Genomic DNA, 13,628 nt, shown 5'->3' on the forward strand with positions numbered 1-13,628 from the left:
CATGTTAACAGTTCTTTACTCAGATTTGGCCTACCCAAAGGCTACGTTCACATTGTAAGTGATTGAAAAGCACATCTACTTACTGATGTCACTGTTGTCCTTTTTTATTTAGAACTATTACCTGTACAGCAGAAGAGACTAAAGCAAAAATCATTCATTAATTCATTTAATTTCCTTTGGCATAGTCTCTGTTTTAGAGGTCTCCACAGTGGAATAAACCACCAAATACACTAGCATAGGTTTTTTTGCAGCGCTACCCAGTATTGGGAAACTCCCATACACACTAATTCACACACACTCATACACTAAGGCCAATTTAGTTTATTCAACTCACCAATAGTGCATGTCTTTGGACTCTGGGGGAAACCAGAGCACCCGGAGGAAACCCACGTGAACGTGGGGTAAACGTACAAACTCCACACAGAAATGCCAACTGACCCAGCCGAGGTTCGGACCAGCGACTTTCTTGCTCTTGGGGGGACAGTGCTAACCACTAAGCCACTGTGCCACCCCTAAAGCAAATATCAAATATTAACGTCTTGCCATGTTTGACTTAGGAAATGTCCAACTTTTCATCTTTTGTTTCATCTGCCAGATCTTAACCAATAAAAGCTTTTATATGTATATTTATATATATATATATTTTTATCACACTTTATTAAAACCCATTAAAACCCATGAAAGTCCCACCCATCAGTGGTGATCTCGCCCTCATTTGTTGTAGGATTTTAGTCGTTTTTGAATCTGCCACTATGCTGACACATAGGCATTTGTAGCTCCACCCTCTTTTGAAGAGAGCACAATCTTATTTGAATTCAAAGCGACAGTCACCAAAATAGCACAATTAGAATCAAAGCCTAAAAGGGGCCGTTTCAAAGAGTTACAAAACATAATTTGTGGGGTATTTTAAGCTGAAATTTCACATACCCTCTCTAGGGACATCTATTTTACATCTTGTAAAAATGGGCATTAAAGGGCCCCTTTAAATGCAGAGCAGCCTTTAAGGACCATTTCATTCTCATAGAAAACATGGAAAGGGGTTGTAGGTGACTAAATAATGACTTTTTAGCGCACAAAACCCTGTCTTAACATTAGCGATAATCTTAGGAAAAAATGAAATTACTAAAGCACAATATAATTTTTATTTTGCACAAGCTGAAAATAGTTTTGTGTGTTCATTGTATCAGAACCTGAGACAGCTGTTTTAACATTTGCTCAGTATTGCTGGTGCTTAACGGCTCATTAAAAGCATTAATAATTAAAAGCAGTAGTGCTTAAACAGCCAGACATTTTTCTTATGTGATGTGTAGAATTAGAAAGATGCAGGCTATTAAAGGGGTTATACTTTTTTATGTTCTCAACCATGATTTTTTTAGCATTTATTGTTGCTGTGTGAGCATGAAAAAAATCTAGAGTCACTTCAAATGAAGCTCGTCACTATTGCCTGCCTTCCCAACTCTCACAAACCCTTTAATTGTAGTCCTGAGTATGATGCACACATTTCAATATTTAACTAATTCCTGTAAAGGGCATTTCTAAGTGGCCGAGGGTGAATGTACAGTCTGCATCTCAATGCTGTGTAAATTCACAAACATTCACAATTGTATTTTAGTGCTGGACAATATAGAAAAAATCGGACATTGCGTTATCTTGTTTTTCTGTGATATATATTGCGATATGAATGCAGTTTCATACAGATCTCTTAAATAGCTCTATTTGGAAAGATATTATTGCAACGTGTAGTTAATTTTTTTGAAAGATGCACATCAGCAATGATGAGGGCTATGTGACGAAGGCTGCACCGGACCATAAGCGTGCGCTAGTCTTTAGGGATTTAGGGGCCTTATGCAATTTCATGTATGGGGCCCTAGCATTGAAACTCAATACATTGTCTTTCTCTGTAGATTATTATTATTATTATTTTTCTTAGTAATTTTTCTTTTTTTGTAAATTAACTGCATGTTAAAAATATATATTTAAAGTGGAGCCTATCTTCCTAATGTGAAATTAAATACAGTAATAACATTAAAATGTTACTGGTTGTAGACAGATTTTACAACACATGATTAAAAATTATATGAAAATTTTTAAAAGAGCTATATGATTAATATAGGCTTCCTGGCATTAGTCAGGGCCCCCTAATTCCATGGGGCCCTAAAAGGCTGCTTATCTTTCTTATTGGTTAAATCCAACCCTGCTTGTACAGCTATCTTTGTGGGAACTTCCCATAGATGTAATGATTTCTATGCTGTAAAGACTGTATATTCTATACCCCAAACCTATCCCTAAACCCAACCCTCACAGGAAATCTGCTTTTTACATTTATAAATACTTAATTCTGTGTGATTTATGAGCCATTTTTATCTTGGGAACCAAAAAATGGCCCAAATGATGCATCGCTATACTTTTTGAGGACATTTGGTTCCTACAACATTAGGAGTAAAAGCTACACAGTCACACAGGGAAATTGAGTGTATTTTAAGCTGAAACTTCACAGAAACGTTTTTGGGACACCTGAGGCTTTTATCATTTTGAAAAAAAAAGGCATAATAGGAACTATTCAGCTGCATTTAAATAATTCATAATCCAGAGATACCAAAAGTCTCTTGGGATAACTGGATAATACTCTGCTTCATTTTTCATCGTTTTTTGTTTTATTATTGTATTGTTGTTTTGCAAATTGGGAGAACATAAACATGTACAAGTACCCCCCCCCCCCCCCCAATAATGGTTGTAGATCACGGAGATCTTGATATGTGCAAATTATATCAAACACAAAAAAGCAGGAAGCACTTTTTAAAAGTGCCTTCCCAAGACACGTTTCAAATAAATTTGCATTACAAAGGTTTGGAACCGGTCTGAAATGCTTATATTTATGGAAAAAATCAGTGCTTTTTATATGTTAAAGATTGCAAAATAACATTACCAGCAATTTTCTGCATCATTATATTTATTTTTTTATCATGTTTATGCTCATTGTATTCTAGCAGTCATGCAGAGGTTCATCTCATAGTTAATATCCTCGTTGTTTGTTTCAGAATGAAGAACGCTTCAGGATGTCTGCCGAACAGTTCCACGCTGCTGCAACCAGGAGCGAAGCCAATATAAAGTAAGAGTTTACAAAATTGTCACCTAATCATAATGTAAATCTTTTATACGATTAAAATGAGCACAGTGGCTTAGTGGTTAGCACTGTTGCCTCACAGAATGAAGATTGCTGGTTTGAGTCCCAGCTGGACCAGTTAGCATTTCTGTGTGGAGTTTGAATGTTGTCCCTGTGTTATCATGTGGGTTTCCTTTAGGTACTCCGGTTTCCAGCACAATACTAAGACATGCAGTATAGTTAAATTGTATGGACTGAATTGGCTGTAGTGTATTAGTGTGTGTGTGAATGCGAGAGTGTATGGGTGTTTCCTAGTACTGGGTTGCAGCTGGAAGGCTCTCCGCTGTGCAAAACATGTGATGGAATAGTTGGTGGTTCATTTAGCTGTGGCAACTCATGATAAATAAGAGACTAAGCTGAAGGAAAATGAATGAATTAGCTATAGGGAGAGTTTTAGAAAGAGGATTTAAATTCATTAGCTAGTAAAATTAGACACCCAAAGTAAGCAAACTTAAAAAAAAAAACATTATTTTTTTTTTAGTCAAGTGGGTGTAAAAGTGAACAGACCACAAAGTTTGAAGTTCCAAGATTAAAAAGTTGATTTACCAAACAAACATGCCTGAAAATAAAAAAATGCTGATTTTATTCTGGCTTTATAACAACCTCATAATAACCTTGACTTTCTTGAATAGAGACTGTTTTTTTAGTGCCTTGAAGATGTTTCATTAAATTAATGATCATGTTGGCGGCAAGGTAAGCCTTTCTGCGGTCTTCTAGTTTACTCCCTGAAATAGTCCATAATTGATGATAGGGTCAGAAGCACCGCACCGTCGCAGCCTTGCTCTGTTGCTTTCAAAGGAAGGTGGCCTGGTTTCTATGGAGATGCTTCGTTTCTTTCCCATTTCAACAAATGGTGGAATGAAAGTAGGTGGAAGGAGCAGAACATGCCAGGATGTGTCTCCAGATTCTCATTAACGTAAATGCAACATTCGAAGATCCCTCCCCTGGACATCAATTATTATTCTTTGGCATCACTTTCATGCTGAGGTTGCTATCGGTATTTTTCCTTCCTCGCTGAAGCAGGTTATGGAATTGGCCAGGTTGAGATTGATTAATTGATTAACTGTCATCATCCCACTAACACTGACTAATCAATACCAACTATATATTTTTGCAATGGTCTAAGACTTTTGAATGCACTTTTTACCATAATTTTTGTAATTTTATGTTATGTTATGTTATGTTATGTTATGTTATGTTATGTTATGTTATGTTAGGTTGGAAGAGTAATAGATTAAAAAACATGAAATGTCACCCTACAACCTGCAGGACCTTTTACGGTTACATTTTTAAACGTAATATTGTAGTCTAAACCTAAAGCAATCATGTTTAACTGTATATATTTTAAAGGCTTAATTTAGATTTTCCATTTATGGTGAGGGATTTTTGATAGATATTACTGAGCAACAGTTATTTATTAATATGCAACAAGGATACTTATCAGAGTTGTAAAGGATAATTTGCTACAGCAATCCACATGTAAAATTTTGTTTAGATGTTTTTTAGAAGCTAAATTCAAATCAAATACCACCAAACTGCCAATACTACTTTAGAATTGTGTTTACTTTACAAATATTGTCAAAAGTGTGAAAAACAAAATACAGTTAATGTTCCTCAAAACAGGGGGCGACCTTGTATAGTCATTAATGTTAACTGAATGTCATCTGGTGGTCATGTTTGGTACTGCAGCCAAACAAAATCTTACTGAAAAGTTTTATTGAACTATTTTCGCTTCAATCTGACATCTAATGTCGTTAAATTGTGGCCAGGCTTAAATCTTTGCACCAAAGCAATGAAGATTGACATTCATTTAAGTTAAACATGTTATTTTCATGTCTATGTTCAAAAAATTTTTCAATCTGAAATTGTGTACTTTCATACTATGTAGTAGGGATGGGGAGTCGACTCCAAAAGAGTCGATTCCTCAACTTTCAATGGACCAAGCACTGAAATCGACTCCAGGACAGGAATGGACTCCTAGAGTCGAGTCTGTTTTTTAAAATCTTTCTGAATGAAGCAGTTACATGCTACAGTTATAATGCTTATTCTCGAGCACGATGATGACACTTTGAATGAGTGATAACACGTTTCATGTTTAAATAGTATAATAGTTAAATAAATAATTAAATTATATAAATAGTGCTGCTGATCGAAGTTTGCTTTCACTTTTAAATTCCTATGAAGCACGTACACCTCTTGCACTTTGCCTTTAAAGGATTTTGGTTTGGATCTGCCTGCAATGTCAAGCTTGCTGTGTTATAAATGAAATGTAGCCTATATGTATATGTCTGAATTTGGAGGAATTACGGATACTATTGGTGGATTGACATCTTAAATTAGCACTGCAGGTAAAATTAGGATGCTATGTTGTGTTGTAGATGTAGATGTTATATTGGCTGCTGCTATATGCACAAGTAAAGGTTGATAACTATTTTTTTTGAACCACAGATGATTTACTGCTGGTTTTGTCTGACCACAAGAGAGCTGCACAGTGTAAAGCTGCAATTGACGCAGTAGCATTGTGTAAAGCACGATATGATACAGCATGTTTAATCCTTGCGCTATTTTAATTGAATGTAAATGGAGTCGATTACGGAATTGATTCCACCAACTCCGAAATTAGGAGTCGAGAATCATAGTCGACTTCAAAAAACCCAGAAATGAACACCCCTACTATATAGTATGTGAAAACCAGATTCTTAGTATTGGAAAAACAGTAGGCGAGAAGTTCCTGGATGACCCAGTGTCACATCCAATGGACTCTAGGCTATCCCATGATGCCAAGCGAGAGAATGGGAGTAAAGTGATGCAACCTTTTACATCAAGTACCACCTCAGAAAAAAGTGTCTCTCCAAGTACCACCATACATCACAGCATTAAAATAAAGTAGTGTAGTAGCCTAATTAATCAGCTACTGCTATGCACAGTAAAAAACAAGGCAGATTTATTCCTAATAAGAAAGTTTAATATGGTCATCTGATCACATTAGTGTTTTCAACAGGTCAAAGGGTTAAATGTGTGTTCATTTTATTTCTTATATTATTCAGTGATTACTTTACCTCTAGCCCACACATCACCACACTTTGAGAATCACTGCTACTGCATATGTAGAACATACTTTACTAACGGTCGTGTAATAAATTCAAATACCTATACTAGTAGTAGCCGACTTTGGACACATCCATAATATGTTCTACTATACAGGAAATTTTGTTCTCTGTGGGTTTAAATGAATCTCCAGCTGCTGAAATGAATGCAGATTGTTTGTAGCTCATCGTGACCTCATCGCTGTCCCAGAGCTGTTTACCATTCACAAAGGCTGAGGAGCTTTCCCTTTTTTATTTATTTATTTTTATAGCGTGTGTCTTCTTCTCCTGCATGGTGGTTGGTCTGTTCCTCTTTCTGGCCACTGTCCTTATCTCTAGCTCAACAGTGCCTGTCCACATTTCAGCCGTTTAGCTTCCACATGTATTTTCCCCATTTATTTTCTCCATAGGCGTTTCAAGATTCATATAAGAAATCTTAGCCATTCTGAGAAAAATCATAGCATTACTAGATTTGTTTTTCTGAGAAAAAGGGAATAAAAATAAAAACAGAAAAAAATAAAAATAAAAATTAGACCACAAAATAAAAGTCCTTGGCATTTTGGGCAAAAAAAGTAACATTTATTATTAATAATTAAAGTAACACTTTGTTTTGAATGCTAAAAATATACACAGATGGTTTAAAATTTAGGGGTTTGGTGTCAGTTGTATTTGTTTTAAAAAAACACAGCAGAGATGTATGTAATCAATTAGAAATTACATGATTGACTTAACTGTAAAAGTTTAGTAAAGCTTTAATTTTTATTCCTCTGTACATTAAAATATACTGATTTAATGACTGTCATTTATTTTCACAATAATTTACAGGTGTATCAATGAGAAATGACAGTAAATGACATCAAAACAATAAAAGTAGCTTTACTCTTCTATAGATTAAAAAAAATATATGTATAAATAATAATGACATACATTTTTATAATGATTTAAAGAAGACACACACACATACACATTTGATAAATCAATATTTAGAACAAAAAATGATATGAAGACCTATTATTAATCTGGGGTTGCCACAGCGGAATGAACCGTCAACTTATCCAGCATATGTTTTACGCAGTGGATGCCCTTCCAGCTGCAACCCAGTACTGGGAAACACCCTTACAATCTCATTCACACACATACACTACAGACAATTTAGCTTACCCAATTCACCTATACCACATGTCTTTGGACCTGTGAGGGAAACTGGAGCACCTGGAGAAAACCCACTCAAACTTGAGAACATGCAAACTCCACACAGAAATGCCAACTGACCCAGCTGAGGCTCAAACCAGCGACCTTCTTGCTGTGAGGCGATAGTGTTACCCACTGCGGCACTCTGCTGCCTATACCCCATATATTTACAAATTTAAAAAAAGTATAAATAATAATGATCTACAATTTTAGAATGATTTACAAAAGACACACACACACACACACACACACACACACACACACACACACACACACACACACACACACACACACACACACACACACACACACACACACACACACAGATAAATTACATTGAGTAAATCAATATTTAGAACAAAAATGACATAAAGACTCTGGTTTTATAAGTATGTAAAAGATTTAAATATTAAAAGACCTAATTAAAGGTCACATTGCAGCTTCAAAATGCATCTTAATAAGATTTTTTAAATGTATTTTTAGGCTCAATAGTTCGGCTCAGTCAGTTTAAAAAAAATTGCTTAATTGCTTAAAAATACTTCAGATATAAATAGCCTTAACAAGTTTGCACAAACTAGGGTAGAAATGTAACGTTCAGGAAATAACATACTAGTCAGATGAATCCAAATGCAAGTGATATTTAACATTTAGTCAAAATGCTCAGTGAGCAACAAGTGCAAAGTGTCCAGCATTGGGATTGGGAAGTAACAGAATCAGTAAGTAAACAAAAGTGTCCAAAAGTGCACCAGATCAATGAGAGTCCTGACGAGACACAGAGAAATCATGAACAAGAGTAACAAACTGACAAATTATGCACATAACTATCGCTTCTTAAATAGGTGGAGCTGAGTACTAAGAGCTTGGCTGCCGGCAGAACAGCTGATTCTAGTTAGCGAGTCACGTGATCAAGACAGCACACAACAGAAGCATGTGGAAGAAAGCAAAAAACAATCCCACGTAACAACATGACAGAAAGAGCACATGCATCATCAACCGTGATGAGAAGATTGTTAATTAATGTGCTTTGCAGTTATTTTTGTAGGCTTTGACAAGCTTTCGATATACATTTAATATATTATTAATGATTTCCATTTTTCAATTTTCTCCCACAAATTTCTTATGAAACATTTCTATAGCCGATATTTCAGAGCCTGCCTATTATTGTTATTTTTCTTCTTCTTTTTTTTTTGCCTGTAGCTAGTACATATATAGCTTACAGACTTTACTAGAATCAAATCAAACAAAATCGGCATATATTCAGGTTGCCCAAGCTAATGTGCACTCGAAAGGAACGAGATCACGACACCAACCTAATGTCTGGCTGTTCTACATGATCATTCTCTGCATAATGCTTTGTGAGATCAAGCTGCTTTTCTAAAGTAATTCACAACTTGGTCTTGATAGCAAATCTCCTCCAGAAATGACAAAAAAATAAAAGTTTTTTTTTTTTACAAGTTTGTGGGCGTTTGAGTAGTTGCTATCATGTGATGTACGTTTGACAGGATGGACTGTACCTCGTGTTCGTTTCATACAGATTACAAAACCAAAACATTTTTGTTTTCAAGTGCACTTGGTTATTTAAAAGCACAGATTTCAAGCTTTATTTGGGTATATTTCTTATATTCATGAAGCAAGTATTCACTGAGATTCCAGTGTGTTTTTATTTTTTAAACACAAAACTGTCATAAAAGCACATGTCTGGTCTGAGCTTCTACCACGGAGAATCGTCAGTGCATCTAATTCTTCGATCGATGATTGCCTCTTGCAGGGCCGGCCCGTAGTATAGGCAAATGCTAAGGGCGCTGTACATCCAGGGGGGCGCCAAAAATGAGCGCGGTTAAGTTGGTTTTGTTTTCGATATTCCTGACACATTCAGTTATAGACGGCAATAACTCAAAAACCTCTTACTCTAAAAACATCTTAAGTGTGTTTCCTACAAAAAGACAAAGCTGTTTATGTTTCACAGCTGTCATTTCTTCTTCTTTTTTTTTTTTTTTGCTCGACATTACGACCACTGCCCTCGCAATATGCATTTAGCTGGGAGAGCTTGCGCTGAGAGAAGCTCTCAGTAAGGGACCGTCGGAAAAGTGATTCTTTTTTTTCTTTTTTTTGCTCCGTCCTGTTTTTCTCCCCACTTTATTTTAAACACAGATAATTTTCTCTTAAATGAGCACAAACACTTACTAAATTAGTTGGATGCTTTCATTATAGATCTGTGCATTCTTACATTAACACCTCTGTTATCAAACAAACACAATGAGAGATTCATTTGCTGCTCTTCACTAAATAACTATAGTAACTTTAATCAATATGCAAATACAAATAGATTTTATAGCTTTATTTAATTTCTGTATAGGCCATCAATTTTAATAGGCTAAACCTTTTTATATTATTGTCAATATTTTCTAATGTTTGCTATGTATTCTCTCATTTGAAGCTATTTATTGTCCCATTTTTTTTACATTCCAACGTTGACAGATTGCTAATCAATAAATAGCCTTAGTGCTATCTGTTAGTTTTAACGTTCGCCAATGATATGGAAGGGCATAGATGTTATGGAAAAAAGTAATAGTAATGTAACTACCCTCATCATTCCTTCCTCAGGCAAATGTGTAAATATTAGATCTATTCAGCAATGACGTTAATTGCATTGGCATATTTATCTGACGTTTTCCCAGCTTGTAGTAGTCAATCAAAAAGCTATTTATTACTATGCACTGGCAGTGGAGTTTACTGCGATGTGACGGGGCGCCACCTGAAATCTTGCCTAGGGTGCCAAGTTAGTTGCCAGGCCTGGCCTATTGTACTAGTAAGCGGGGCTTTATTCGCCATATAGACCTCTACACTTTTCTTTTTTCAAAACTATACAAGTGACACACCTTGTGTATTCTGTAGTCTTAGATAGAATCCGGCAGTTCATCCTGTTTCCATGATAACAGGTGAATGTCTTTACATGTCATTCCCATTTTACACACCTGCTATTTTTGATCAACCTCAGAGCTTGTCTTTGGTCTGTCTTGAGTGGTTTGTACATAATAAAAAAAGAATGATTTTTTTCAGACATTTTGAAAATTCATTTTCTTCAGGAACCCTTCTGTTAAGTCTGGCTGTTCACCCGAACCCCCTGCAGAACAAAGCACTCTGGGTTCCTTTGTGCGTTAGCTAATTTCTGGGAAAGGAGGGCAATCATTCAAAATATTAAAATCCTCAAATTCACCAGACGACTCTTAAAATTGCCTTTATGTTTGACAAAACAAAAATAACACTTTTGACCGTTAAACCTGCAGATGGCTTGTGACTAATTCTCTCCCAGCATGCTTTGTGCTAGATTTAAAGAGGGATTTAAAACGATAATCTGGCAAGGCCGTCCCAGTGTGTGAGGTATCGTGTCGCGCGGCAGCACGGCATTGAGCTCAGATCTTCAGATTTGCGTGTGTGTAAGTGTTTGTGTTAGCTTGTTTTCCTCTCCTGTCCCTCTCAAGTCTCACAGGTTTTGCACCAGCTGTTGGCGAGTGCCAGTCGTAGGTGCGAAGATGGCAAAGAAGCTAGGGCTTTGAGGTTATACAAACGATGTTGGCACCTGGGTAATGAGCTTCACTCTGGGGACGCCTCATCTGCCAATCAGAGCACAGAGGAACATCTGTACATGACTACTTCAGATTCTCTGTGTCTTTGTTGGTCGCGTATGACCTTGTGCTTTTACGAAAACAGCTGAGCTGAAAGCAGACTGAAGCGTCTCTTTAAATTCCACATGAAAGAGTGTTCCCAATCGTTTTTGCTTTTGTAATGAGATGTGATTTTTGAGAGACACAAGGAAAAAAAAGTGGGTGGTGGCTGGCAGTACAGAGCCAGATTGCTGGAAATGAAAAGTTGACAAGGAAGCTTGGTGACGTCCAATCAAAATTGATTTTGAAATAATTTTGCAATAGTTTTTGCAAAGCATTAAATTTATTCAAAATTATAAACATTATATATAGTTCTATAAAGGTAATATCACATGAGTAGCAGTGCGAGATGGCTGTAAATCTGCACAGGTGGGAGGTGTATGCTGGCTCTAGGTCGCAGGCTGAGTGCCTTAGCGCCCCACCAATGACAATATACAATATATGCTTTTATACAACAGTTTGCATAATCATAATCATGTTTAAAAAAAAAAAAAAAGAAAATCAAACATGAAGAATCTCATAACCCTTTTGTTTGAGGAACTATTTTTTTTATACACATCTGCAGCTGAGTTCAGAACAGCAGAAGCCGTTGCTACTTCACAAATGTCACTTTAGAGCTCTTATTTGAATGATTCTCTAGCGTAATATCTAACATGTTGACAAAACATGTGGTTTCACTGAAATTTTAAGTTTATAAGGCCGAACGGCATGAAATTCCATCAGTCTACCGAGTTTTCCCTGTATTTTTCTGTTCCAATCAGGCATATCACAATAATAACCTCTGAAAAAGCCAAAGCAAAGCAAACACTACTAGATTATTATGGTATAAATACAGCACTACAAAATACAAAAGAGAGAGATCAACTTAGAACTTACCCGTTCTATAATGATTTGTTCAGCTGTTTGTTAAAGAGTTTTTCTCCCTCCAAGGACTTATTTTGTGATCTCTGTCACCATTTTGTGGCAGAACGTCAACCGCAAATTTCTTTGCTTTACTCCATATGACAGGCTGATGGCCACCAACACTAAAATAGGCACTATCCTTATAAATAAACTGCATAGTTGCAATCTAAACAACTATGTCTTTGCCTAAAAAAGCCTCAAAAGTACATTATGTTGTTCAATAGCTGCGATAATTGTCAACTGTAGCAAGATTATTCCTCTGCTTGTAACTCTATGTGGGCGGAGTAATACACAAGAGTGAAGAGGCTGTAGAATTGCAGAATATTGCACAGCTATTAGCCAATCAGATTTGAGAACCAGACAGAACTGTTGTATAAATACATAGAGTTGGACAATTTAGGAAAATGTTTTAAAAATGAGTTTTTATAAAGTTATAAATTACTTAAAGCAACATAAAATCTAAATTAAATTGTTTAAATTAAAAACAAATAGTATTTAATGTAAAATAAATATTAAATAAATAATATAATAATAAAAGAATAAATAAATATATATATATATATATATATATATATATATATATATATATATATATATATATATATATATATAAATGTGATTTGTATTTATTATTTGTATATTTAAAAAAATAAATATACAATAAATAACACAAAAGAGGATTAAAATAAGAAAATAAAAATGCAGTAATCATTTTCAAATAATTTGCCATGAAGGTTTTATTTTGATGACATGACATACATACATTGACTGTTTTTGATATGACTTCTTTCTTTGTTGCCAATGAAAACAGTTAGCAGAACATGTTGAACCAGTTGCTTTTCAGGGCAACACTGCTGTGTTTCTTTTCTGAAGGAAGCCTTTTTTTGTACTTTCGGTGATTGAATAGTTCATTCATTAAAATAACTGCTTGCGTTGTTTCTCAATGAATCAGACATTTTGAACAAATTGTTTGAATGATTAAGTCTATGAGTCACTCATTTAGACTGTGTTAGTGCTATGTTTATCCACAACAAGCCTACATCAATAAATATACCAGCACAAAAACACACTTAGCAAAATTTTGTTTAATTATTGTCACTGAAAAATAAAAAAACAACAACTAAAACATTGAGATTTGATCAAGACTTGATATGAACAGTCATACAAAGTCACATCAGAATACAGGATGATCTTATGATAGAAACATTATGTTGAAAAAAAGTCAACTAGAGTTTTTTTTTGTCTGAATAAATTAAAATATTTGGTTAAGAAATAACTACATTTGTTTTTTTTTTTCAAATTCCATTGATCCAACCAGGCCATTACAAAAAAATCTTAATGTTTAACCCTGTATAAGTCTAAAATCTCATTCATAATAGTCTTAAAAGGGTCTTAAGTCTTACATTTGACTCTATGAAACCCTGGAATAATGATATTTCCCCAAATAGAATTTGTTTTGTGTTTTTAATCAATTCAGAATCAGGAAAAGGCATTAACGAAGTCAAATTGAATTAAAAATTTGACTTCACAAAGACTAGAAATTGATAATCCGTTCTTTTTTTTTTTTCTAGTTTTCGCACTAGCTTAGGTACAGCTTGTTCTCTTCAGCCAATCCACTTG

At 35.1% G+C, this 13,628-nt stretch overlaps 1 protein-coding gene across 9 annotated transcripts in view; it reads left to right on the forward strand.

The window, feature by feature from the left end:
- chchd6a (coiled-coil-helix-coiled-coil-helix domain containing 6a) overlaps positions 1-13,628 on the forward strand; it is a 135,356-nt gene that overhangs the window by 63,553 nt on the left and 58,175 nt on the right. For all 9 annotated transcript variants that reach the window (XR_015522783.1, XR_015522782.1, XR_015522784.1 and 6 more), the window contains one exon: positions 3,039-3,109. Coding sequence is in view for 6 of the 9 variants with exons in the window: in XM_087305587.1 (XP_087161713.1) it covers positions 3,039-3,109 (71 nt within the window). In the remaining 3 variants the exon portion in view is untranslated. The remainder of the gene's footprint in view (positions 1-3,038; positions 3,110-13,628) is intronic.

Source organism: Danio rerio, chromosome 23, assembly GCF_052040795.2.
Source record: "Danio rerio strain M-AB ecotype USA chromosome 23, GRCz13ab, whole genome shotgun sequence".
NCBI classification, from domain to species: domain Eukaryota; kingdom Metazoa; phylum Chordata; class Actinopteri; order Cypriniformes; family Danionidae; genus Danio; species Danio rerio.